Source organism: Sus scrofa, chromosome 7 (assembly GCF_054392235.1).
Source record: "Sus scrofa isolate SSC_HxYL_T2T_F1_AM1 chromosome 7, Sscrofa_HxYL_maternal_Yorkshire_Landrace_v2.0, whole genome shotgun sequence".
NCBI lineage: Eukaryota > Metazoa > Chordata > Mammalia > Artiodactyla > Suidae > Sus > Sus scrofa.
The window spans coordinates 33,525,761-33,551,724 of NC_139389.1; the positions used below are offsets into that span (position 1 = coordinate 33,525,761).

General features: G+C 45.7%; 1 protein-coding gene and 1 long non-coding RNA gene across 21 annotated transcripts; both read right to left on the minus strand.

The window, feature by feature from the left end:
• Window positions 1–192: 192 nt before the first annotated feature.
• SLA-DQB1 (SLA-DQ beta1 domain) lies at window positions 193–8,603 on the minus strand. Its single transcript, XM_084967771.1, has 5 exons — window positions 8,444–8,603; window positions 6,829–7,098; window positions 2,374–2,655; window positions 1,771–1,881; window positions 193–564 (listed from the first exon to the last, which is right to left on the minus strand). The coding sequence occupies exons 1-5, from the start codon at window positions 8,550–8,552 to the stop codon at window positions 551–553; spliced, it is 786 nt and encodes a 261-aa protein (XP_084823897.1). The 5' UTR covers window positions 8,553–8,603; the 3' UTR covers window positions 193–550.
• A 1,135-nt stretch (window positions 8,604–9,738) lies between these two features.
• On the minus strand, window positions 9,739–23,840 carry LOC100155975 (HLA class II histocompatibility antigen, DO beta chain). Of its 20 annotated transcripts, none has more exons than XR_014809878.1 (6): window positions 23,660–23,840; window positions 22,505–22,632; window positions 20,298–20,561; window positions 19,610–19,718; window positions 16,201–16,409; window positions 9,739–9,860 (listed from the first exon to the last, which is right to left on the minus strand). It is a non-coding gene; the product is annotated as an HLA class II histocompatibility antigen, DO beta chain (long non-coding RNA). The 20 variants fall into 20 exon arrangements; XR_014809876.1 differs by lacking the exon at window positions 9,739–9,860 and adding an exon at window positions 11,720–13,064; XR_014809877.1 differs by lacking the exon at window positions 9,739–9,860 and adding an exon at window positions 11,720–13,878.
• Between the last annotated feature and the right edge of the window lie 2,124 nt (window positions 23,841–25,964).

Consider the following 25,964-nt stretch of genomic DNA (forward strand, 5'->3'; position numbering starts at 1 on the left):
TGCCGATAAAGAGTGATAAAGATGCAAATAGTGAAAAATTGATTTTCTTTCTCCTCTGTAGACCTTTACGCAGCACACCATGATGCTTCTAATCTTCTTCAGAAACAATCCCCTTTCTGGTCCCCAGAATATGTTTCTTCATTCTGCCATTGTTTCTTACCTCTGCCCATTTAAGAAGGGTCGGTGCACAGATAACTCATAATCATGTTTAATTATGATTTTAAAAAAAGCACTCTACAGCCAGGTAAATGGTTTCAATGTGCTTCTCTTGCACAGTCTGTTGAGGGAAAATAGGAACAGGAAAATCCCTTGTGGTCTGAGTAGACACAGCTGGCTGCACTCAGGCAGAGGCGCTGGGGTCAGTTCAGGAAGAAGCTTCACAGCCAGAGCCTTGAGGTGGGGATCACAGGAAGCGCCCTCGTGACTGCATCAGAGTCACTGTAGGATCTGACCTCAGAGAGGAACAAGCTGGCAGGGGTATGGGAATTCCAGGCAAGAACAGACAGGCATTTAAGAAGAGCAAAAACCAACCCCAAAGTATCTTCAGGATTCAGCGCACGAGCCCTGTAGAAGAGAGAGAGTGGTCAGCACACAGCTCCCTGAGGGGCACGCCCTCTCCTCTGGGGTCCCTGAGCATCAGACAGAGAGAGCTGAGGTCCGGGACATGCCATCATCACCGCCTCTAACATCTGTGTAAAGGTGAATCAGCTAACGAGGACACAGCACTGCAGCCTGATGCACATGTGTGAGAGGCAGAGAGCAGCTATTATCCTTCTGGATGATATGATGACTTCAAACCTTTCTTAAAAATTTTATTTATTTTATTGTATTTTTTGCTTTTTAGGGCCACATCCATGGCATATGGAAGTTCCCAGGCTAGGGGTCAAATCGAAGCAGCAGCTGCCGGCCTACACCACAGCCACAGCAATGCTGGATTCTTAACCCACTGAGAAAGGCCAGGGATTGAACCTGCATCCTCATGGATAATCAGATTCATTTCTGCTGCACCCCAACAGGAACTCCTCAATCCTTTTAGTAAATTTAATAACCCACTTTCTTTCCACCACTCATAGCCTCTTGCAATCACTTATAAATGCCCATAGGCAGTAGCTACTAACATGAGGCATCGTCCTGGTGTCTAATACCCAAGCCATAGCTCTGGCTCCAAGCTTCAGAGAAAGGTGCCACCAAAGTTATGGCCTGGTTCTGGGGAACAACCTCAGGAGGTTCCTATAGAAACTGAGCAAACTTCTCCCCTAACTCTGGATCCCACAGAAGTAAATAGGCTGTGAATGAGACCACTGCGCCCAGGTACACTGACCTCACCCCTTCCTCCCACCTTTCCCTGTCCCCACAACCCCTGGTGAATCAGAGCAGAAACATTACCTGCCCAGGAGGTCCCACAAAATGTCTCATGGCACAGTGTCTCACTCACCCCAAAGGGAAATGAGATAAGCAACTTAACTGGAAATATATTCCCTCCCTACCCACAAGGCCTTAAGTGACCTAAAATAAAATCCTCCCAAATGAATAGAGTTGTCACTAGAAAAAAGCCCTAGAATAAATTCCACCTGTCACCTCTGCGGTGGGGCTACCTTTCAATCAGTGAAATCAGACTCCATTGTCTCCCTAGATTATTTTGTTTCTTCTCACCACCATCCCAGTCTCCTTCCTTTCACGGTCAGGAGGAAAGAGCTCATCTAGAGACAAGGCCTCCCTGCAGACGGTCCCAACCACAGCCCGTCTCCCCATTTCCCCAGAGCTCCTTACCCTTCTGACTCCTGTGACGGATGAAAAGGCCCAGCCCGAGGAAGATCAGCCCCAGCACGAAGCCCCCGACACCGCTCAGCATCTTGCTCTGGGCAGATTCAGACTGTGCCCCTGGGGAGCAGAGCCCAAATGTCAGAGTTTGTCACCACACCCCATGGTGCTCCTTTATGAGGCCTGAAGTCCAGTCTGAGGTACAGGGGGTAGAGGTGCCAGGGGAACCCCATTGTCCATTCTGACCACCCCTAGGTGAGGGACCCGCCAATAGCTCCCTGGACAGAGTGGGAGGGTGAGTGAGAAGGAAAATGGATCCCTGCTCCTTTCATAATCTGAGACCTTAAGGCCCCAGGCACTAGTCAATCCTGCAGAGCTCCTAGGGCTGGGCTCTGGGGTCATGGTATGTAGTGATCGCTCTGTATCTGGAAAGACAAGGAGATGAAGATTCTCCTGATGCCCTTGCTATGAGGCAAGAGCACTCATGTGCCCAGTGATGTCCAGCTCAGTAGTGATGTCGGGGACAAATAATGAGATGGGATGGACCCAGGAAGCTCTGCCTGCCCTCTGTTCTGCGGGGCCCACAGGGAAAGAAAACCAACTGCCCCTTACGCCACTCCACCAAGATGGGGCTCTGGAGGCTGGAGTGCTCCACGCGGCAGGTGTAGACATCTCCTCGCTGGAGATTCATCTCTAGCATCACAAGCACCTGGTAGGTCCAGTCTCCGTTCCTAATAAGAGGAGTGGACACAACGCCAGCTGTCTCCTCCTGGCCATTCCGGAACCACTGAACTTTGACCTGGCTTGGATAGAAATCTGTCACAGCGCAGACCAGCAGGTTGTGATGGTTTAGAGCCTCTGCTTTGGATGGGGAGATGGTCACTGTAGGTTGCACTGAGGGGAGTAACAGACAGGAAAAGACACAGTGAGATGTAAGAACACACAGCAAGTCTCCCCCCGGGGAAGAGCCCTCTCTTTGTATCCAGGTGAAAGATCCCTGGACTCCAAGTCTTGGATTAGGATCCACACTTGACCACTTAATTAGTTTGAATAAAAACACTAGTCAGTTTACTTTTCAGCATCTCAAGAGATTATTGTAATCATTCTATGGGAATTATTCTGTTGATATTAATTGATAGGATAAAGCACTTTAAAATTATACATTGCTATATTGTACAGGCCATGTTAGTAAGTCTTTAAAAAATAAAAAGCCCAGGCTTGTTTTCACCCACAACTATTGAAGGTGACAGTGGCACCATTTCCTATTAGTTAGTGCCCCTCACAGTAGAGAAAATCCAGCTATTCTGACTCCTAAGTGTTGGCCATGAGATGATTAAGACTAGTCATGGACCCAGGAATAGCAATTGAGAATTAAGAAAATACAGGCATCTCTGGAGTTCCCATCGTGGCACAGTGGTTAATGAATCCGACTAGGAACCATGAGGTTGCAGGTTCGATCCCTGGCCTCACTCAGTGGGTTAAGGATCCAGCGTTGCCATGAGCTGTGGTGTAGGTTGCAGATGCGGCTGGGATCCTGCGTTGCTGTGGCTCTGGCGTAGGCTGGTGGCTACAGCTCCGATTAGACCCCTAGCCTGGGAACCTCCATATGCCGTGGGAGAAGCCCCAGAAAAAGGCAAAAAGACAAAAAAAAAAAAAAAAAAAGAAAAGAAAATATAGGCATTTCTATGTCCAGCAAATGACCATCACATCCTTCCTACAAAGTAATGTGTCTCAAACAGGCATCTACAATCCTGGACCCTGTAATGTGGAATTTAAGAGCAAGAGCACTTCTTCCATGTTGCCAGTCAACAAAGCATCTCTCTCAGCTTTTAGCCTAATCTGAGCTCAGAATGTCATTCTGTGGTGAGCTCCCGGAAAAAAATTATGTTATTAAATACAGGAATTCCATTGTCCATCATAAATGCCACCTAAATTTTATTCATTTGTTGATTTGTTTATTCATCTATTCAACAAATATAAATTGACAGGCACTGAGAATCCAAAGATAAACACATGGCCCCTGCCTTTACAGAACTTGCAATCTAGTAACAGAGACCAAACCAAAAAAAAAAAAAAAAAGTCATTTCAAAAGTTTTTAATTTTTGAAGTAAAAGAAAGTGAAACTTGCAAACACGTAAATCTGATAAAACATCATGCTTACCCCCACACCTCAATGCCCTTATCTTCCCAGATTACTACTCAGGATCAAATACTGCATACCTCCCAATCCATTTTACACATCTCATCTTTTATCCCTTTAGCCACTTTACTGCATCTCCGTCATACCCTTAGTGTGAAACCAAAGTAAATATTTCATGTATGTTTTATTCATTTGATAAAACATATTCTTGGAGTTCCCGTCATGGCTCAGTGATTAACGAATCCAACCAGGAACCATGAGGTTGTGGGTTCGATCCCTGGCCTCACTCAGTGGGTTAAGGATCTGGCGTTGCCGTGAGCTGTGGTGTAGATCGCAGATGCGGCTCGGATCCTGCGTTGCTGTGGCTCTGGTGTGGGCCGGCAGCTACAGCTCTGATTAGACCCCTAGCCTGGGAACCTCCATATGCCTCGGGTGCAGCCCTAAAAGGCAAAAAAAAAAAAAAAAAAAAAAAAAAATTATATCCTTTCATTTTCTTTTTTCCTCTAATTTTCTGTTAACATTCAAATGAGTTTAACTATTGGCTGCCTACCCTACTCCATCCCCTAGATGTTAGGAATAACTGCCTTGTTCTGTGAAATCAAACATTATCACACATGCTCTCTATAGAAAACATTCTGAGATTCTTGCAGACGTTGGCCTGAGTTAATGTGAATGTTATGTAAACTGATAACTGGGACTCACTGAGGTTACACAGCAGTCATGAGCCATCATCTGGAAGGAATCATGTTTTCAATAGGGACTTTAACTCCTAATCAAGGAATCTGACTGAAATCACAGTCAGCTATGTGGACTTATAAAATCTGTTCATCTTAGATTGGGAATAAAAAAACAAAGGGCACAAATTCAAAAGAAAACTGCTAGAATAATTTTTATGAAAAAGACTGAAATAGCAAAAATGTAAGTACTAGGTGACATTAGGATGAAGAAAGAGGAGTTCCTGTTGTAGTTCCAACCCCAACGTGGTCTCTGAGGATGCAGGTTCGATCCCTGCCTCGCTCAGTAGGTTAAAGATCCAGCACTGCCACAAGCTACAAGAAAGGTCTCAGATACAGCTTGGACCAGGCGCCGGGGTGGCTGTGACATAGGCCTCAGCTGTGGCTACGATTCCACCCCTGGCCCGGGAACTTCCATATACCACAGGTGCGGCCATAAAAAGGAAAAGAAGAAGAGGGCAAGAGAACGTAAAGTAAGCTAAAAGTTATGCGAAAATGTATAAACCACCATGGCATCAGACTAGGGATTAATGTGTGAGTTTTCAATCCCTCGAATGTATCATTTCATCCCACCAACTTTGCAATAGGCAGGAACAGATTCGTTTGCTTCTTCTGGTCATGGTTGGCTTTAACAAGGTCTTGCCTCCACTAGACTCTATACACATGTAGTAAAGAACATGATGACTGCTGTGGATTCGGGGGAGGCTTCAAGAAAGTGAATAATTGTGTGTAATTATTTAAACTGTTTATTTCATACCAATTTTAGCATGTATAAAGGGGTGATGGCTAATCACTCAGGTAGTTGTGAAATGAAGTGACATAGTATGATGGTGTTTGGTAAGTTTATTGTCTAGAAATAGGTTCTAGTTAAAGTATAATTTAACTATTACTATAATTTATAATTAACTTTCAAAATGCATACCCCTGAAGTAGAAAGTGATGCTGGGGAAGGGTGCAGGGACAAGGAGGATAGGCAGGTTCTGGGTAAAAAGAAACTGGTTTATATTATGGCATCTATATTATGCCACTTCATTTCACACCTACCTTAGTGATTAGCCATCACCCCTTTATACATGCCAAAACTGGTATGAAATAATTTTCTTTCAGTAATTTACTGATGTCCATTTATTTACCCCAAAACTTCAGCTCTTTCTATTCTGCTATTTGTTGAGCTTTTCTAAGAAATTTAAACTCTGCCTTACAACACCATTCAAGTGTCATTTTCATTTTTAGCAAACACTTTTTTCTCAGACTTTGCATTCACAAATTCTAAATTATTAAGACCCAAGTCAATAAGAGTTTGCTCTAAAGCATGAAGCAAAAAAGCAAAGTCAGTTTTTAAGACTGTGTTTACCCTTGTGTTCTCTCTTGAGCCAAATGCGGTTGGGCAAACAAATACATTTATTCATTAATTTAACAAGAGTTTATAGAGTTCATACTAGCTGCCCATGTGCCATACAGGGATAATTAAGGCAGTCCCTGGGCTGAAAGAGGTCCAAGACTAATGATATCCATTTAAGAAATCAGAATGGGAGTTCCCGTCGTGGCGCAGTGGTTAACGAATCCGACTAGGAACCATGAGGTTGCGGGTTCGGTCCCTGCCCTTGCTCAGTGGGGTAACGATCCGGCGTTGCAGTGAGCTGTGGTGTAGGTCGCAGACACGGCTCAGATCCCACGTTGCTGTGGCTCTGGCATAGGCTGGCAGCTACAGCTCCGATTAGACCCCTAGCCTGGGAAACTCCATATGCCACAAGAGTGGCCCAAGAAATAGCAAAAAGACAAAAAAAAAAGAAATCAGAATGAAGATGAATAATAATTTGAGACCAGGAAGTGTAAATATATTCTTTCATGACTGCGTTCTATCACAGGCACAGAGGCAGAGCAGCCCTGACTCCACCCGGCTGAGCTGTCAGCCTTCAGGAGGCAGATGTGAAGGCGCGGGCCGAGGACGCGCAGAATCGTGGGAAGACGCTCACAGGACTGGCCCACGAGAGATGGGGCACAAGGGGCAGGCCCGGCTGTCTCTGCAGGGAATGCTCCGGGTGGGGGGGGGGGCGTTAAAGTCTGTCGCCTGCTGTGCCCTCTGCGGGGCGCCGGGCCTCGCCGTCCCCTCCCCGGGCCTGGGAATCGCCCCGGAGGACCCGCCCCCCTCTCTCTGCGCGGAGTCTCCGCGGGCGGCGGGCAGGCACTCACCTCGCCGCTGCAGGGTCGTGCCTTCCTCTATCTGGTAGTTGTGTTTGCACACCGTGTCCAGCTCTGCCCGCGTCTGCTCCAGGATGTCCTTCTGGCTGTTCCAGTAGTCGGCGGCCGGCCGCCCCAGCGGGGTCACCGCCCGGTACTCCCCCACGTCGCTGTCGAAGCGCGCGTACTCCTCCTGGTTGTAGATGTATCTGGTCACGAGCCGCACCCGCTGCGTTCCGTTGAAGAAGTAGCACTCGAACTTAAACTGGTACACGAAATCCTCTGCGGGGAGATACCGCGTCAGTCAGGCCTCCGCCCGCCAGCCGGACGCCGCCACCGCTCGGCCGGGCGGGGAGACGTCCGCCGCCGCCAGCTGGGCCCATCCACCTGAAACCCGCCGCCCAAGCCGGGTGCCCGGCCGTGCCCGGCCCCGCGCCTCGCGCTCCAGCCCCGGATCCTCCAGGCGGCTCCTCTCTGAGGGCTTCCAGAATGGCCCTCGTGTGAGGAGGCCTGTCCCTGAGGCAGGAGGGTTCCCGGTCGAGGAAGGAGGGTTGATGCTACGGCGTCTGTGTACTTGAGGTTCTCACGCGAAATCTCATTTCCCCTCAAACTCCTGGGACCCTCACAGACAAGTCCCCACATGAGCACTAGCGTCCCAGGGAATCACAAAAGAGGCGTAGAATTAAGCCGGTCCTCGTCTGGACACCCGTATTCGCTGGGTCCCTAGCAAAGTGACTCTCTTCCCCGTGCCCAGGTTTTCTCTGAGTTTCTGCCACCCCCACCCAAGGGCCCAGTCCTAAAAAGAACAGTTTATTCATGGAAAGAACACAGACTTCCAAAGTAGGTGAACTGGATTCCAGTTAAACCAAGACCGTTACCAGCTTGAACGCGTCGCTCAGAGTATCCATATCATGACTATAATTGTGTAAAAGGAAAGTCATTATACCTCCACATACGGGTGCTGGGAAAATTGAGAGAGAATTTATCATTTATATAAAGATAATCCTGTGTCTGAAATGAATGGTTTCTCAATACATTTCCCGTCTTCGGTTCTCCTTTCTCCTAAAGTCAGTCCATCTTCAACTCAAGTCTCTATTTGACCATAAATCAGTGAAACTGGAGGTTCAGACTCTGTCAGGCGTCACAGAGTGAGCTTCACTCAGGTACCAAGAGTTTGCTTCTGTGAACCCTCCACTCAGAGGCAGGAATGTGAGTCCTTTTCCTCAAATTCTGAGACTACAGAGACCACTGCTGCCCTACATTTCCCCAACCCAGAACCCCACAGTATTGAGCCCCGACAAGATCTTGGGGAACCCTGAAATGACAAATCCTGCTGTGTCTTCTTTGAAGAAATTTGCGTCTTAAAAAACAAAAACAGACAAACACAAACTTGCCTACTCTGTCCCGGCGCTCGAAGTAGACACACGCTTTGTCTTATCCTCCCCCCACCCCCAAACATCCCCAGGCTTAAGCCTTAAGCCTGTCCTCCCCTTTGAAGGTGGAAATGAGATTGCAACATAGGTCACATTTCCAAGAGAGAAAATGTGTGATAAAGACAATATTTGACATCACGCCCCAGCCCAAGGGCCCCTCAGAGCTTGGTCCCCTGAATGGTGGCTGCACTTACGTGGAGAGTCTCTGCCCTCAGCCACCGGAGCACCCAGCACCACCAGCATCACCGTCACGGCCGCTGTCCAAAGGCCTCTGGGGAGCCGCAGAGGCACCATCCCAGACATAATTGAGGACAAATGAAGAAGTAATGGTAGTCAACACAGCTCCCACTCAGTGGTTCTCATATCCCCCCTTCAGAGAATAAAAACCTGTGGAAGTGCCCATGTAGGGCAGGATTGGAGAGTCCCTAGGAAAGGTACCAATCAGCACTGAGTAACTCAATGACCTCATCTGTCTCTGGGTAGACACTTTTTATGAAGGTTCTCAATTTAATGCCTGGCATTGTGCTTTCATCACCCTACACTGGATGATCATTTGAGGTGAAGATTTTCTCTCAGTTATGAAAGATCTGAAAACTCAGCGTCTTAGGAGTTTAAAGAACAAAAACACCTTTCAAGAGTGGACATCTCTGCAATCTTTCTTTAAAATTTATTGTTCTTGGGATTGGGGGTAGGGGGAAAATAGTGGGGATCATATTTCAGGGAGAGGAAATTATTTTCAGAGATGTTCAAGTCTATTATCTTAGATACTCTGAGGAGCCTTAAGTTGTGGTGGGGAGAGCGAGTCTTGACAGAAGCGGTTTAGAACTGCAGTTCTCCCTCTGATGTGCTTTATGAGCGTCAACAAAACAATGTACCTTTTTGCCTCAGATTTCTCTTTGTAAAATGTGACTCACATTTCACGCATTTTATATCTAGGGCTCCACACACACAAACTTAAGAGTAACATGACTTGTTTAATATCGTGAAATGCTCCTCAGCTGCCATGTGTAGCTATTAGCAATATCAGGTTAAAAAGTGGAGCAAGAAAACAGGCAAATAAAATTTGACAGCTGGTCCTGCTGGCAAGTGATCTGTCATTAACACAAGGATCTATTGTATTCATGCTCTTTGAATGAAAATATCCGGAAAGTTGAAGTTGATTTTTCTCTTTAGATCTCTTCAGCAACTCAGATCTTCCCTGAGCCATCTGGTGTCAGCAGAGGCACAATCCACAAACATTAACCACATTCAGACACAGCCATCTTTAGTTTTGAGAACAGAGAGCAAACACTGTGGAGAAATGTTTCCTGAGGCTTGAATAGTGTTAAAGAGAGAGCAGATGCTTATAGTTACAGAATGTACTGTGACAGCCCTAAACATCAAATCCCCAATGCCAGAAGTATCCATGTGTTTTTTTTTCTTTTAATAAATGTATTATTTATCAGACTCCTCTTGCCTATGACTAGGGGCAGTATTAAATGGTTATAGAGCAATTAGACAGTGTCTGGCCGACCTTAATAAACAAGACAAAAAGGTTCTTTTCCTGTGTTCTCTTCTTCCTTCCCTCTCTTCCTGTATTTTAGGTTCTTCTTTTAAAACAGAGGACAGGATCTAAAACAGACCAGAAGGAGTTCACCAGGTAAAAAGAAATAGGGAAGAGACCATGATGAGAAGTTTCTTTTAGTGGCACATGAAGACAATGAGTTATTTCAATACTCTGAATTAGGTCCATAGTCCCAGAGCACGTGAGATGGGCAAATTGTCACGGGGCTTCCACTAACAGTGATGTTCACAGGATCCGGGTAACTCCAGAGTAAGGAGGGCTTCCATGGTGGGATAGAGACATTAAAGGAGGACCATCAAATTCAGACCAGTAATAGGATGGGGGGGGCGCAACAAAGAACAGTCAGAGAAAGCTTTTGAAGGGGCTTCGGTTCCCTCAGACTCCACCTCAGGGTCCCCTGGAGTAAACAGAGGCTTTTGGCCCATCTCCTCCCTCCTGTCCTAAGGGGAAGATTCCCTCTGTTCTGTTCTGAGGCTGTGCAGTGGAGGCTGCGTCAGACCTGGGGATCCCCCCAGTCATGCAGGCCTCTTCACGGACTGTTCAACCAGCAACCAGAGCGTCAGCTTAAAATCCTTCTTCTGATTGGCTAAAACCTCAACTGCAAAGCTCCAGTGTGGGCTTCTGCTCACTGCTTCCTCCTGAGCCAGGCAGCATTCTCTACATTTTCTAGAGTTCTCTGCACTGCCCACATCCCTGCTGTATTACTCAGGGCACTCACTGCTGGCCTGGCCTGAGAGGAAGGCAATACAGACAAACATTCTGATTCCAAGGACTTACTCCAATCACCCCACTGGGCCTCTGCAAAGGCAGGGCACTTAGAATAAAGAAAGTGTGCGTTCCATGCAGCTAAACAGTGGGATCAAGAAAGAGTCATTGGATTCCTGCTGCTGCACAATGGGATCATGGGGTCTCTGTGGTGCTGGGACACAGGTTGATCCCCTGGCCCCACACAATTGCAGCAGCTGGGGCTCAGGTCATCTGGCCTGGGAACTCCATATGCTTCAGGTGCAGCCTTAGAAATAAAATTTAAAAAAATTTTTTAATAAAAAGGAACAGTCAGAGTTCCCTTCATGGCTCAGTGGTTAACGAACCCAACTAGGAACCATGAGGATGTGGGTTCGATCCCAGGCCTCGCTCAGTGGCTTAAGGATCTGGCCTTGCCATGAGCTATGATGTAAGCGGCAGACGCAGCTTGGATCCCACGTTGCTGTGGCTGTGGTGCAGGCCGGCAGCTGTAGCTCCAATTGGACCCCCTAGCCTGGGAACTTCCACATGCCATGGGTGCAGCCCTAAAATAAAGCAAAAAAAAATAAAATAAAATAAAATAAAATAAAATAAAATAAAATTTTAAAAGGAACAGTCATTGATACGGGTCAGGTTTCCTGCAGGGAGACTCTCACGGTTCATTCTCTGTTCTGTACTGCAGGGAGATGAAAGTTGTGGAAAGGGGTTACTTCCTTGTGGAAATTTGGGGGGAAATCTTCTTCCCAGATCAGCATCCCCTGGAATCTGTGCTTGTTCAGTGGGGCTAACTGTGAACATAATAGTCATCTTGTCACCAGCAAGGCCATCCAGGACCCTGTTGTGCATTCAATTCAGGAAACAAAAACATGGTACATTCTGAAAGGTTCCGTGACCTCCTTAATAGGATTAGTAATATAATTAGAATACTTCCCCCCGGAATATTATTTCCTTGGATAACATTTTTTTAAGTCACTATCCCGAAATTTTTTTAAATCTTTGTGAAACTACTCACACGTGTTCTCTATCTGAACACTGAAGTAAGCAGGTATGTGAATTTTCCATGACATATAAAGCGAGTCCTTTCTCTTTGCACAAAATTCTCTGGATTTAAATGTATATCAGTCAAGTTCCTTGCAAGAAAAAGAAGGCATGCTCAAATTGGTTACTTTGAAGATAGTTTAATTAAGAATCTATTTATAAATCTATGACCATCAGCAGGTAGGAGGCAAACCACAGGTACAAACTCCCAGTTATAAGAAATAAGTACTAAAGAGATGATGTGTGACATGATAAATATAATTAACACGGTTGTATGTTATATAGAAAAGTTGTTAAGCAATTAAATCCTAAGAGTTCTCATCACAAGGAAAAAATATTTTTTTCTATTTCTTTAATTTTGTATCTATCTGAGATGACAGATGTTCACTAAACTTGTAATAATCATTTAATGATGTATGTAAATTAAATAATTATGCTGTATATCTTTTTTTTTTTTTTTTTTTTTTTTTTCCGCTGCACCCGAGGCAGTTCCTGGGCCAGAGATTCAGTCTGCACCACATTAGCGACCCGAGCCATTTCAGTGACAACACCGGATCCTTAACCCGCTGCACCTCAAGGGAACTCCCCATGCTTTATATCTTAAACTTCTCCAATGTTGTATGTCAATCATAACACAATAAAACTGATAGGAAAAAATTAATTAAAAACAAAGCTTAGTGACAAATTGGCATGTTTACTATGATCTCAAGCCTCTGACCATTTTTCCATTTATATCTATATCTACATTTATACCTGTGAAGGTGGAAGGAATAAAATGTCACCCAAGGATCTAGACTACAATAAAAGGGATCTTGTTTTCTCCTCTTCCTGCTTCTTACGTGGTCTGACAGATCTGTGATCGGCTTTATAAACCCAGCAGTAAAATAAAATTTGTATTGAATTATTAGTCAGAATAATATTTGGAACTCTTGAAGTAGCCCCTCTATCTCTTCTGTCCCCTTGTTTCTCTCCACCAGGCTTGAGGTGTCTCCGACCTTCAAGGCCACCTATTAACAGCTTTCAATCTAATTTGAACTGTTAAACCCACCTCTCAATCTTTTCACACGACCTTTGTCGTCAACCCTTCTCATTTCCCTCATGTGTAATTTAATACTGTAAACAAAGTCATCTCCAAGAATTAAAATAATGACTTCCTATCATACACCACAAAAAAAAAAAAATTGAGAAGAGAAATATCTCACACTTGCACGTGTGGTCTAAACCTCGAAGCCATTAAAAGTCTGAGGTTGTCCAGGGGGGAAGATGGGAACGCCGACTGGGATAGGACACTCTCTTCCTCGGGAGAAGAGGGGCGTCAGAAGTAGCCTCCACACGCTGCTGCACCTGCAGGCTCCGCCTCCTACAGCCACACTTGACCTTGGTGTGAGAAGACCAGCTTTCCTGACCACAAAGGGTGTCAATTCCCACATAAGATAAAGATAGTTTCAGGCTTCTGATCTGTGCAGGTTCTGTATGGAATACAGTCACACATTCATGCCTATATGTGTGTGTTTGTCTATAAAGAATTTATTTTAATTTATTAGGCACCTACTTAATAGATACCAGGGATTACAAGTACTGAGAACATAGAAATGTCCACCCAGAACTTGCCCCTCAAGGGACCTGATGGAAAAGAGCTGAGTCAGCAACAAGAGTACACATTTCAGGCGTTCCCACTGTGGCACAGCAGAAATGAATCTGACTAGTAGCCGAGAGGGTGAGGATTCAACCCCTGGCCTCCGTTGGGGATCCGGAGTTGCCGCGTGAGCCGGGGTGTAGGTCACGGATGAGGCTTGTATCCCACGTTGCTGTGGCTGTGGTGTAGGCCGGCAGCTCTAGCTCCGATTCAATTCAACACCTAGCCGGGGAACTTCCATAAGCCTTGAGTTTGGCCCTAAAAGGCAAAAAAAAAAAAAAAAAAAAAAAAAAAAAAGACTGCCAATTTCCAGCTTCCAAGACAGTACCGGTCTTTGATATGACGTAACATGAAAGAAGTTCTGGGCAGACCATATTCAACCATCTCATCTGAATAACAGAAGTGGGTCCCCGGCTATGAAAGGCAGTGTCGCATAGTAGTTAAGCAGGTCCCTCTGGCAGCAGTTATCTTCTGCCCATATTGAATTGGGGTCTTACAATTTTCCAGGGTTGTACCATCACACAAGCTCTTAAACTCCTCTGTGCCAGTTTCCTCATCCATAACTGTGGATGCTCATCCTCACAGTACTTCCTCAAAGGATTGCTGTGAGGACTCCATGAGCCGGTATTCAGAACGTGCCTAAAAAGCTACATGGCATGTAAAAGGCTCAGTAATAAAAACAGACTAATATAACAGCAATACATTATTGTGGCTGGAGGGCTACTTGAAAATCTGCCTGCACCTCCTCATTGGCCTGACTGAAAAGGTAACCCATGGATTGGAACAAGAACAATAGTTCCAAAAACATAGGACAGAGAAACTAAATAGTTTTTAATTTTTTATTCTAGTTGATTTACAATGTTCTGTCGATTTCTGCTGCACAGCAAAGTGACCCAGTCATACATATGTGTACATTCTTTTTCTCATATCATCTCTTCTATCATGTTCTATCACAGGTGATCAGATATAGTTCCCTGTGCCAAGTATCCTTTTTAATATTGGATGGGATAAAGGAAAGAAATAAGGATTGGACCCGCAATCATTTTATACTAGAGTTGTACCTCTCTCTTAGACACCTTAAAAAATGGCTTTGCTCCCAGACAATTGGGAGGCATTTGGGTACATTTCCCAAACCCTCAGCCTTATTTCCTTCTTATCCGCTAATACACCCTGGAACCTTTTGGTTGACCCAGAAGCTGTGAGGATCAGCTACTCACCAACGGATCTGGAGTCATCAATCATTTTCATTGAATAGAGCCAGGACCAGAGCCACAGCTGGGTTACAAATGATGTTTATTTGACTCTGATGTTTATTTGACCCCTTCACACAAGACCTATCCCCTGGATTTCCCAAGAGGCAAACACGTTAAGCTGCTAACATTTATAGTTAATTACTTCTTGAATACCTGTTAGTGCTGAGCCACCACTGGTTTAAGATTCATGATCTAATTGTGACTCTGTCCCCTCCTCCCACTGCTGATCCTATCACCTCCCTTTGATGTTAGAGCAACTGTGTCGAGGCAAGAGCAGGGTGCCCTGGAAGATGGAAGGTACGCTTACGTACTAAGTGGCTTCCTACAGCTACTTCCCTTCCCCAAAACTCTGACTTTTAATGCTGACGCTCAACTCTAACACTCAAATAAAGACAATGACGGCAAAGAGATTTTGCAGAGCTATTTTTAAGGATATAATGGTTTTCTCTCCAGCCAATGAGGAGTAGATGTGAGGCAGCATCACTTGTCTCTAGCAGACAAATCCCTAAGAAGGCCAAGAAGAAGCACAGAGCTGCAATTAGGGGGAAATACAGCATAAAATAAACATATCGAGAAATCTGTAGAATCATGAGGAATTACAAAACTTCTGTGAAGTCATATAATAAAAAAGAGTCAATGGACTTTTTTTTTTTGGTCTTTTGTCTTTTTAGGGCCGCACCCATGGCATATGGAGGTTTCCAGGCTAAGGGTCAAACTGGAGTTACAGCTGCCAGCCTACATCACAGCTCACGGCAAACGCAGGATCCCCAAACCACTGAGCAAGACCAGGAGTTGAACCCACGTACCCATGGATACTAGTTGGGTTTGTTAACCACTGAGCCACAATGGGAACTCCTGGACCCATGTTTTATTCAAAAGAAGTGTGTTTTAGTTTACAGATATCTGATTATGTGTTTATACATTGATTTCAAATTTAACTTCATTTTGGTCAGTGCCCAAACTTTGTATGATTCTAATTCTTACAAATTCATTGATCCTTAGATTACTGCTCCTCTAAAACAATCATTTGACATAAATCCGAGTCCATTCATATTAAAATCATTCAATAAAACAGGAATATATAGATATTTTCTTTGTGTGTATGTTCCATTGGCGTAAAGAGAAGGCATGAAGGGTTCCTACTTTATTAAATATATCACGACTGTTTATTTTGAACTACATGCATGTATCCTTCTGATAATTTTTTTTTCTTTTTAAGGCTGCACCTGCAGCATACGGAAGTCCCAGGGCCAGGGGTCAAATCAGAGCTGCAACTGGGGCCTATGCCACAGACACACCAACACCAGATCCAAGCCAAATCTGCAGGCTATGCCAGATCCTTAACCCACTGAGCAAGGTCAGGGATCGAACCCACATTCTCACAGAGACAACGTCTGGTCTTTAAACCTGCTGAGCTACAATGGGAACTCCTCCTTCTGATACTTTTTTTATTACTCAATGAATTTATTATATTTATAGTTGTACAATGACAATCACAATCCAGTTTTATAGGATTTCCATCCCACACCCCCAGTGATACTTTTCAAACGTATATTATAAAGTAAAATATCACTCTTACTGAAGTATCAAGAATGCATTGGACAACAGCAGAGAATAATGGAAACTCAATGTGAAAAAGGATAGTGGCTTGCACATGAGTGATGGCGGTGATGATTTTCTTTTAAAGCACACGATTTTATAGGAGCAATCTCTTACCTGCTAAAACATGTAAAAAGACTGAACTCCATCTTCAGGCAAAAGCTGGCTTTACCTTCTGCTCCATTTTATGCTTCTTTGCTTCCCAAACATCCAAAACCACATCTCTGATTTCAACATATTCTGGAAATGTGAAAGGACTAGTCAGGGCAATGAGAGCTGGCCGAGCTGGTTTCCCATCCTCTAGGAAGAAATGCCACACTCCACATCTGAAAGGGAGAAGGGAAAGCTCAGGTTGCCTTGAATTTCTAAAGTGCAATGTCTCCATCTGCTGGTATACATGGCCCAATCAATACGCTTGTGGTTGCCAATGTCCTAGGACGGAAAGAGGGACCTTGAACTTCCAGTGAATCAGTGTACTTTAGCAGTTTTATATCAAAAGAAAAACCAAATACAATTCTAAAATGTTTAATGTAATTTAGGTCTCCAAGGATGTGGCAGTGAGAAAATTGAATCATGCCACATAGGGCAAGGTTTTTTTCATTTATTTTTTAATTAGAGTATAGCTGATTTATAGTGTTCCGTCAATTTCTGCTGTATGTACAGCATAGTGACTCAGTCATACATATATATATATACACATTCTTTTTCTCCTATTATCTTCCACTACGGTCTATCCCAAGAGACTAGATGCAGTTCTCTGTGCTATATACAGGACGGTCTCATTGCTTATCCAAGGGCAAGTTTTAAAATAACACCCTCGTACAACCCCTTTCCCCATTATCCACTCCTCCTGGCTTCTGCTCAGATTTGTCTCTTGCCTCCCTTTCATCTCCTCACCCAAAACCTCTCTTACACTGCCTTTCCTGCAGCACCCAATATTTACCGGTGTTTTCTGGCTCATGATATTTTAGGTAAATCCGTTTCCTGTCTGTTTCCTGTCATATATATATATACGTATATATCCTTTTATATACCAAGTAGTTAGAGAATTCAGTCATGCAAAGAGCCTTCTCAAGAGATGAAACGTGCGGCTCGCCAATCCTCTCAGTCATCCCGGCAGGGCCAACTCAGAGAAGTGATTGTCGCTAAAAGGACAGATGTGTCCTTTTAGATGTGGCTTCAGTCTGATGGAACGCATCACGAAAAATCCACAGAAGATATCCAAAGGTTTTAAGAAACTTCTCACAGAACTTGATGGAACATTGTAAATCAACTATAATAAAAAAATTTTAATAAAAATGCTTTAAAATTTTTAAAAAAGCAATGCAATTCTGCTGTATAGCACTGGGAACTATATCTGACCGCTTGCGATGGAACATGATGGAGGGTAATGTGAAAAAAAAATGTATATGGATGTAGAGCTGGGTCACTTTGCTGTGCAGCAGAAATTGACAGAACATTGTAAATCAACTTTAATAATTTTTTAAAACAATAAAACAAAAAAAAAAAGACATACTGCTGCCTGGATTTAAAGGAGGAAGCACAACGTGAAAGGAGGCTATCAGACTCCCCAGATTCCACTGGCAGGAAGCAGGCTGATGAAACTACTCACTGTAAGCAAGGGCTACCTCCTATGACCTCAAAAAAAAAAAAAAAAAAAAAGTTGACCAATAGGGCAGGGCCAAGAATCCAGAGAGAGAGCCAAGATATCCTGAAGACTAGTCAGAGAAATAACAGCTGGCCAGTTGCCACCTTTTAGGAACAAACATTGGCCTTTCCCACTTCAGACCTGGATTGTCCCTAGTCTCTGAAATTTAACCAAGGACTCTGGCTGGAGTTTTCTCAACTGGAATTCAGAATTGCCATGGACCAGCAACTCCTTTTTGGACAGAAATATTTATAGCAGTTACCCAACGCCTGCCTGACAACTTTAAGTTGGCTGTACTGGAGACAGATCTCCTGCCTCTTAGTTTCACAGCTCCACAAAGTTGTACCTCCAGTAGCCTCCTCCTCACCGGCACCTGATTCAGATGATGAGATTCCGGACTTTCATCCGATGCTATACTGGAATGAGACTTTAAGGAAACTTGGAATGGGACGATGATTTGTTCACGTGGAAGGGACAAGGCTCATCAAAGGCCAGAGAGCAGACACATTCTAAAGTGACATCCAATGAATCAAGTCCTCGGATAATCTCTTCCTTTGAAAGTTAATGGGACCTGTGACTTGCTTCTAACCAGGATAATATGGCAAAGGTGACAGGATGTCTGTGAATAGGATATTATAGGTCAAAGGTGACGGGACGTCTGTGAATAAGATATTATAGGTCAGAGGCGATGGGCTGTCACTCCTGATTACGTTTCTTACAAAAAACTTCATTTTAGCGTGCTGGAGAGACTCTCCTTGGCTGGCTCTAAGCCTGGGAGAGTGCCATGGGGCAGGAAACTGCAGGTGACCTCTAGGAGCTGAGCAGGAAATCAGGGACCTCAGAGCTCCCATCTGGAGCAGGTGAATTCTGCCAACAACCTGCATGAATTTGGACAGTAGAGCCCCCAGTAAGGAACACAACAGTCTGAACAATGCCTCAGCTGCAGCCTGAGACCCTGAAGAAGAGACTAGTTTGGGGTGGGGGGTGGGGATTACGGCCGTACCTGGAGCATATGGAAATTCCCCAGGCAGGGATTAAATCTGAGCCCCAGCTGCAGCAACACCGGATTCTTTAACCCACTGCCATGGGTCAGGGATCAAACCCTAACCTTTGCGGCAACGCGAGCCACTGGAGTCAGATTCTTAACCCTCTGTGCCATAGCAAGAACTCCGAGGACCCAGTTTTTAGGTTATAACTGGACCTCTGACCCACAAAAACTATGAAAAAAACAAATGTGTATTGTTTTAACCTGCTGTGGCAGTCATCTGTTTTGTAGTAGGAAACCATTATAAGCACTGATACCTGTTTACCTAGTTTATTAGATTGTCATTCTCTTGATTCTCTTTATGCCTTTTTGCAATGCCTTCTTTTATCTTTTTATTTAAATATATTACCCAGGTGTAATCTAGTCTTCACTTCTAATATGATTTTGGTTTGGGGTTTTTTTTGGCCGGGCCCATGGCATGCAGAAGTTCCCAGGCCAATGTTCAAACCTGAGCCACAGCAGTGACAATGCGGAATCCTTAACCTCTAGGCCACCGGGGAACTTCCTGATTTTGTCTTTTTTTAATTATTACTCTCTTTTCTCACTTTAGTTAACTCTCATTTCATGGCTTTTTGTTTTCTTTCCATTCAATTTCTGGGTCTTCACTTTCTAGTCTGCACTTTCTTGTACGCAGTCCAGGGCGTGGTGTCACAGTTCCCTTCTGCTTCACTGGTGTAGCTGGCGCCTGCAGTTCCAGAACCCCACCCCCGATTATCCCAGGGGTCCTGAAGCAGCACAGCCAGCCCTCCCTGGCTCGCATCTTAGACATCAGGGAAAGTAGGAAGTGGGAGAAGCTGGGGTGCAGGGGGCAGGGGCCCCTCAGAGCTCATTACCTTTCCGGACCTTTGACATGAAGGACAATCCCCACCAAAAAGATGAGCCCCACCAGGAAGGCTGCAACTCCACTTAGCACCTTTCTCCAAGAATGTTCAGAGTGAGCTCCTATGAGTAACAGGTCTTAAAGTTAACAAAAGGCTTTGACGTAAGTTCTTAAAACCCCAGATCCTGTGCAGGACACAAATCCAGTGTTATCTAGGGAAGTAATACATCCTCAAAGCCAAGGTTTGTGCCCATGGAGTTTCCGTTTTTGATTCTGATGGCCCTTAAGAATGTTCCATGAGGAGTTCCCTGGTAGTGCAGGGGGTTAAGGATCCAGCTTTGTCACTCCTGTGGCTTGAGTCACTGCTGTGGCACGGGTTTGATCCCTATCCCAGGAACTTCCCCAGGCAGCAGGCATGACCCCCCCAAAAAAAAGAATCCCCCTTAAACACCAAGACCAAAGTGTAGGGAACACTAGTTCCCAAAGTTGGAAGTAAGGGACAAGACGATTAGACCTCCTTAGTGTCTGGAAGATACAAAGACAGATCTCTGCATGTTTCCTCCCACGACCCCAATTTCTATGGTTCCCTCAGATCAGGGAAGGACGGACAAACTAGTGTTCTGACCAGGATGAGCATGGAGGTAGCTCAGGACCCGTCTTGAGTCAGATGGACCCCGAAAGTACAAGAAGCTGATTCTCACTCCACTCCACAGAAACGGGGCTCAGCAGGCTGGGATGATCAACAAGGCAGGTGTAGACGTCCCCAAGCTCAGGAGTCATTTCCAGCATCACCACTGTCTGAAAGGTCCAGTCTCCATTCCTGATGAGGCCAGTGGCCAGGACCCCCTCTCTCTGCTCCTGCCCGTTCCGGAACCACCTGATCTCGATGGCCCCTGGGTAGAACCCTGTCACAGAGCAAAGCAGCAGGTTGCGGAGCTGCAGGGACGGGGTCCTCTCCGGTTGCACTAGGAGGGGAGAGAAAAATGAGACACCGTGAAGGAAACCACGAAGCCAGCACGGGGCTTTCTTTAGGGACGCTCTCTGCCCCTAATCTCTTTCCCAAATGACCTGAGCAGAAACTGGAAATTTGGGGAAGACTCAGACACTGGATGTGGGAGCGCCCCCCCCACCACCACAAGGAGGCTTTAGGTTTTTTCAGACATCCCACAATTGTCCCCCAGTATTTGAGAACATGCTGGTCCTTAAGTCCTTGAGAACTGGGGGTCTGGGACCAAGACCACAGGGACCTGACCCATGAAGAGAGTGCGTGGTCAACTGGGGACAGAACATACCCACAGATGCCCCCCTGCTCCTAACTCATTATCCTGGAGCCGGAAACTGCCGGGCTATGTTTTTGGCCCCCACCCACCACTTTTCTGACAACTACCTCTTTGTCCTCTGTATCTTGGGTCAGTTTCTGTTTTGTTCTGTTCATTTGTTTCTTAAATTCCACCAACAAGTGAAATCATAGAGTATTCGTCTTCCTCTGACTTATTTCACTTAGCATAATACCCACTGAGTCCATCCATGTTGTAGTAAATGGAAGAATTTCATTCTTTTTCATGGCTGAGTAACATTCCACTGTGGTATCTTCTTTATCTGTTCTACTGACAGATACTTAGGTTGCGTCCATATCTTTGCTACTGTAAATAATGCTGTGATAAATACAGGGTTGAGTCTATCTTTATAGGTAATGTTTCTGTGTTCGTTGGAAAAATATCAGACATCAAATTGCTGGATCATAGATCAAAAGTTCTACTTTCAACCCCTCACCTCCTCACGCACTCCCTGCCCCACGCCGCCCCAGCCATGCGTTGCTATGGCTCTGGCGTAGGCCAGTGGCTACAGCTCCGATTGGACCCCTAGCCTGGGAACCTCCATATGCCACGGGTGCAGCCCTAAAAAGACAAAAAAATAAATGCAGATGGAATTTAACATCAGCCCCAATCCCCCATTACTCCAATTTGCAGCATAAAGGAAGGAGACATCCACACTCCTCCCACACAGTGTTCCTCCCACCCCACACCTGTCCAGGGACTGGTCCCTGTGACCCCTACACAGTTCTGCCTGATGAGACAGGGGACTCCTTAAAGGCAGGCACTGTGCCCACCTCATCTTTGTAGCCCCCAGAGTGCCTCCCACGCAGCTCTCCAACATAACCATGTTTAACAAATGTCCACGAAAATTATCGAATAAAGCCCAAGATGCAGGAACTAATTATTTTTGGAACCTGGTAATTACAGGCAAGGAGCTGAATGCTCATTCTGCCTTTCTTCATCAAACTGCACCCCTGGGAACCACACAGCAGATGAGGAGACGTCTCCCTTGAGAGATGAACCCCCACTAATGAAGGAGGGAATGGCGAGGGTCACTGTTTTGCAGCCCCCAGTAATGTGACGGACCCTGAGCACTGGTGGATGGTGCCCCCACAGATGAGAGAAAGAGATCGACTCAGTGTATACACTTCTACTACCTCTATGAGACACGCGGAAATTTGACCACTGACCGATGATGCTACTGTTAACTTTTCTGGTGTGATTGTGGCTTTGTGGTTATATCTGTATAACTTTTTTTTATGTTTAGAGATACACGCAGAAATATTTACAGATGAAAGCATATCTTGGGTTTGCTTCAAAAGAATATGGGAGGAGTGATGGGGAAACAGATGAAACAAGACTGGCCTTCAGGTGATAACTGTTAAAGCGGATGGGTACATGGGGGTTCATTACATGGGGTGGGGTTTTCTGCATCTGTTTGAAATTCTCCATAGCAAACAAATTAGAGTTATTTCGTTTTTGTTTGGTTTTGTTTTTTGTATTTTAAAGAGGAACAAATAAAACCCAAGGCCCAGAAGCCAGAGGGGAAAACAGGGGGGTGGGAAAGAGAGCCTGCACAGCTCCCGACTCACTTGCTTGTAGGAGCCCAGGTTCTCCTGGTAGAGCAGAAAGGACAGCAGCCCGCCCTGGGTGACGTCCCAGCCAGGACCTGCTGCAGCCCACAGCTCAGCAACAGCACCTTCATTGTCAAGTGCAGCATCTAGAGGGAGAAGAAAAGGGGACCTGAGAATCTTTCATTCCTGCCCTCCCTGCCACTAATCGGCAGGGACCCCAGGAGCACCTGGAGGACCAGAACCCCTGCTTTCCCTCCCCCTCCCTCGCCCCCGCCCTTCCCCCAGCTTCCTCACCCTCCTTAAGAGCAGGCAGAGGGCCTGTTCCAGGTCTCCTGGCCACCACAGGTGCCAGCATCATTTGAGAGCCTCCTTATAAAAGCAGACATCTTGCTCCTAAGCCAGCAAACTGCACAGTTTGCACAGCCCACACTTCCCAGCTGAGCCCTGCAGCCCCGGACCCCAGCAGCAGCAGCACCAAGGGACTGAAGCCACTCTGCTGGGGGCACATTCAAGGTTCCTGAGACCAGAACCCTCAGGAAAACAGAGGGATCACCAGACGGGGCGGGGGGCGGGGGGCGGGGGGGGGGGGGCCAGCAGTGTCCGTGCATATCCCAGCAGCCCTCCCAGCCTCAGCAGCCACCAAAGCCCTCCAAGTTGCAAGATGCCCTCCAGCCACAGGCCTGGAAGCCCTCGGGGAAGCAGAGCCTCCAGAGGTCCCTGCAGCAGCCAGAGTAAGGCCGAGTCCGCCAGCAGTAGGGCGGCCCAGGGTCTCAGGTCAGAGAGCCGCATGGCGAGGTCTGTGGGGAGAAGGGGAGAAGTGCCAGGGGTGGAGTCCCAGTCCTTGTCACTACCCTCCCCACTCCCACTCCTCCCAATGCCCCCTGGGCTTCTCACTCGATTAACCCAACCCTACCCTGAGTACCCTGTGCTCCCTCCTAGGACCCAAGGCATTCGGCCTGACATGAGCTGGGAAGCCTAACCACCTGCAGCAGCTTCATCTTAAAAAAAAAAAAAAAAAAAATCCCGTGGACCCTCCCCACCAGCCCCCCGCCCCCACCCCCGCTCCCTGGCTTTGTTTCCCTGGGTCCAGAAAGAAAGGGAGTAGGGTTGCAGAGTGGATGGAGGGTGGGCTGCGTCCTGTTAGCGCTCCAGGCTTCCACCCGCACCACTCACCAGCGGCAGCTTCTGGGCTGCAGCTCCGGGGGTCTTTCCTTTAAGTGCGGAGGGCTGAGCTCGGAAGCCCCCTCGCGCTGCCTCAACTTTGTCTCCCCTCGGTCTGCGGGCGATGCTTTGCAAGCGACGGCGTCTTGGCTCCACTTTCACTTTCTCTTCCCCAGCGCGTGCCTTGTTCTGTGCCCGGCGGCCAGCAGGGGGCGCGCGACACCGCAGACCCAGGAACAGACGCCCAAGTCCTGCTCCACTTGCCAGACACGGGGTTCAGTCTCCCAGCCTCAGCAAAGGTTATTCTGTAACGGGAAAGTATTTCAATTTAAACAATCGTCACCAACTAAAGTAAAGCTGTTTCCAGGATTGGGATGCTTTATAACTGGAGAACCGCTGGATTTTCTTACCTCAAATTCTTACCACCTCAAGCTCTGGACCTATTTGGAGAACTGCTTCTTCCTCCAAGCCAAAGTGGAATTTGTGAAAAATAACCTAGCTAGTATTTGTACTGGATAAAGAGGAAGATACAGCACGACTAACACAAGGTCGAGGTCAAAGAGAAAGAACTAAGACTCTTCCTACATACAATATTAATGGACGCATCTCTGAGAGTTCCAGGTGTTCTGGGACAGCTCAATGGCAAACATCTGGCATCCTGAAGACACAGATTCTTCTCCACTGCAGGAACAAACGTGATTTCTCCTCAACCTCTCCAAGAAATGGTGAACTTTCATATGAATATAAATATGTTTTTCCAAAATAAATGAGATACTATCTTTGTCTCCACTCTGAAATATTCAAACTTGCACTACATTATGTTGAAAAATCTGAAATAATGAATGAGAGCAATAGATTGGATTTAGGAATTTGGAGCCCCCTGTTCTCTTCAATAAGGAGACTTGTACAGAATCTCTGGCGCCATTCCATAAGGTCAATGCAAATTTTGTCATTTCCAGAGGAGATTAGCAATGCTGATGAGGGGAACCTTTCAGAGGAACTAGAACTGTTATCCTGAAGCTGCCTCAATTTATAGAAAGTACTGTCACTCCCTAAAATGGACAATCACATTTCCATGAAATAAAATGAAAAAAAAATTGTCTTAACATAAGGACACAGTTCTCTTCAGAAACTGAATGCAAATTGTTATGATGTAACAGCTGAACTTGTGGGGTTTGGAGTCACATATAACTTGGCTCAATCAGGAGGGTACCATTGACCGGTCTTGCATCCTTGCAAAAATTGTTCATTGTCACCATTTTATTCTCTCCACCTGCAGGTACTTCAATCAATGAGATGATGGGAGGATTAAACAAAAGTATAAGTGTTCCCACTGTGGCACAGCAGAAACAAATCTGACTAGTATCCATGAGGATGCGGATTCGATCCCCGGCTTCGCTCAGTGGGTCGGGGATCTGGTGTTGTCATGAGCTGTGGTGTAGTTTGCAAATGGCAGCTCAGATCCTGCGTTACTGTGGCTGGCTGTGGTGTAGGCCCAGTGGCTACAGCTCCAATTTGACCCCTAGCCTGGGAACCTCCATATGCCATGGGTGCAGCCCTAAAAAGCAAGAAAAAGAAAGAAAGAACTGGGTGGAGTATGAATTAAAACAGAACTAAGAGAATCCACTCTGAATCTAAGAAACTGCATTTATATTAATACAAGGTACAATAATCTAAAAGTAGAAATATATGTTTAAATTCTGTGATTGCATCCAAGGATATAATTCATAGTTTTTTCATAGGGTTCTATTTATTGAACACTGTAAAATATATTCATGAGCAACATCTTCTTGTATCTTTCCTTAGGATAAAGCAGGAGGGGAACATAATGAGGGGACGTCTTGCCAATAAAATGAGGAAATCCAAGTGGGAACCGGGAGTAAGAGACAGATCATCTTTTCTCGAAAAATAGTTATTCCAAAGCAGAGTTGCCATCCCAAAGGCTTAATTGGCGTTCCTTGTCAATCTTCCAGCCCCTGTATAATGTGGTTTGGACACTGGCTCTGTCACACAGTTAGGGTCTCTAGGGGTACCCTTCATCCCAGATAGGTCACCTCCTATAAGGCCCTTTCTCTGTGTTTTTCTGGAAGTGCCACTAAACTCTGTGACAGAACCAGATGACAATCCTGAAAACTTGAGTGACCCTCACTGGCCAGCACAGAGCTGGCCCACAATAGGGCCCCCATTGAAATGTTACAAATACAACTGGATTAAACCTTTTAAGCACTACATCAAAAAAATCCTCCAAGTGAAGGAAAGCTGAGTTTCAAAAGAGGAACTTCACACCGAATCTCTGACCAGCAGCCGATGATATTAT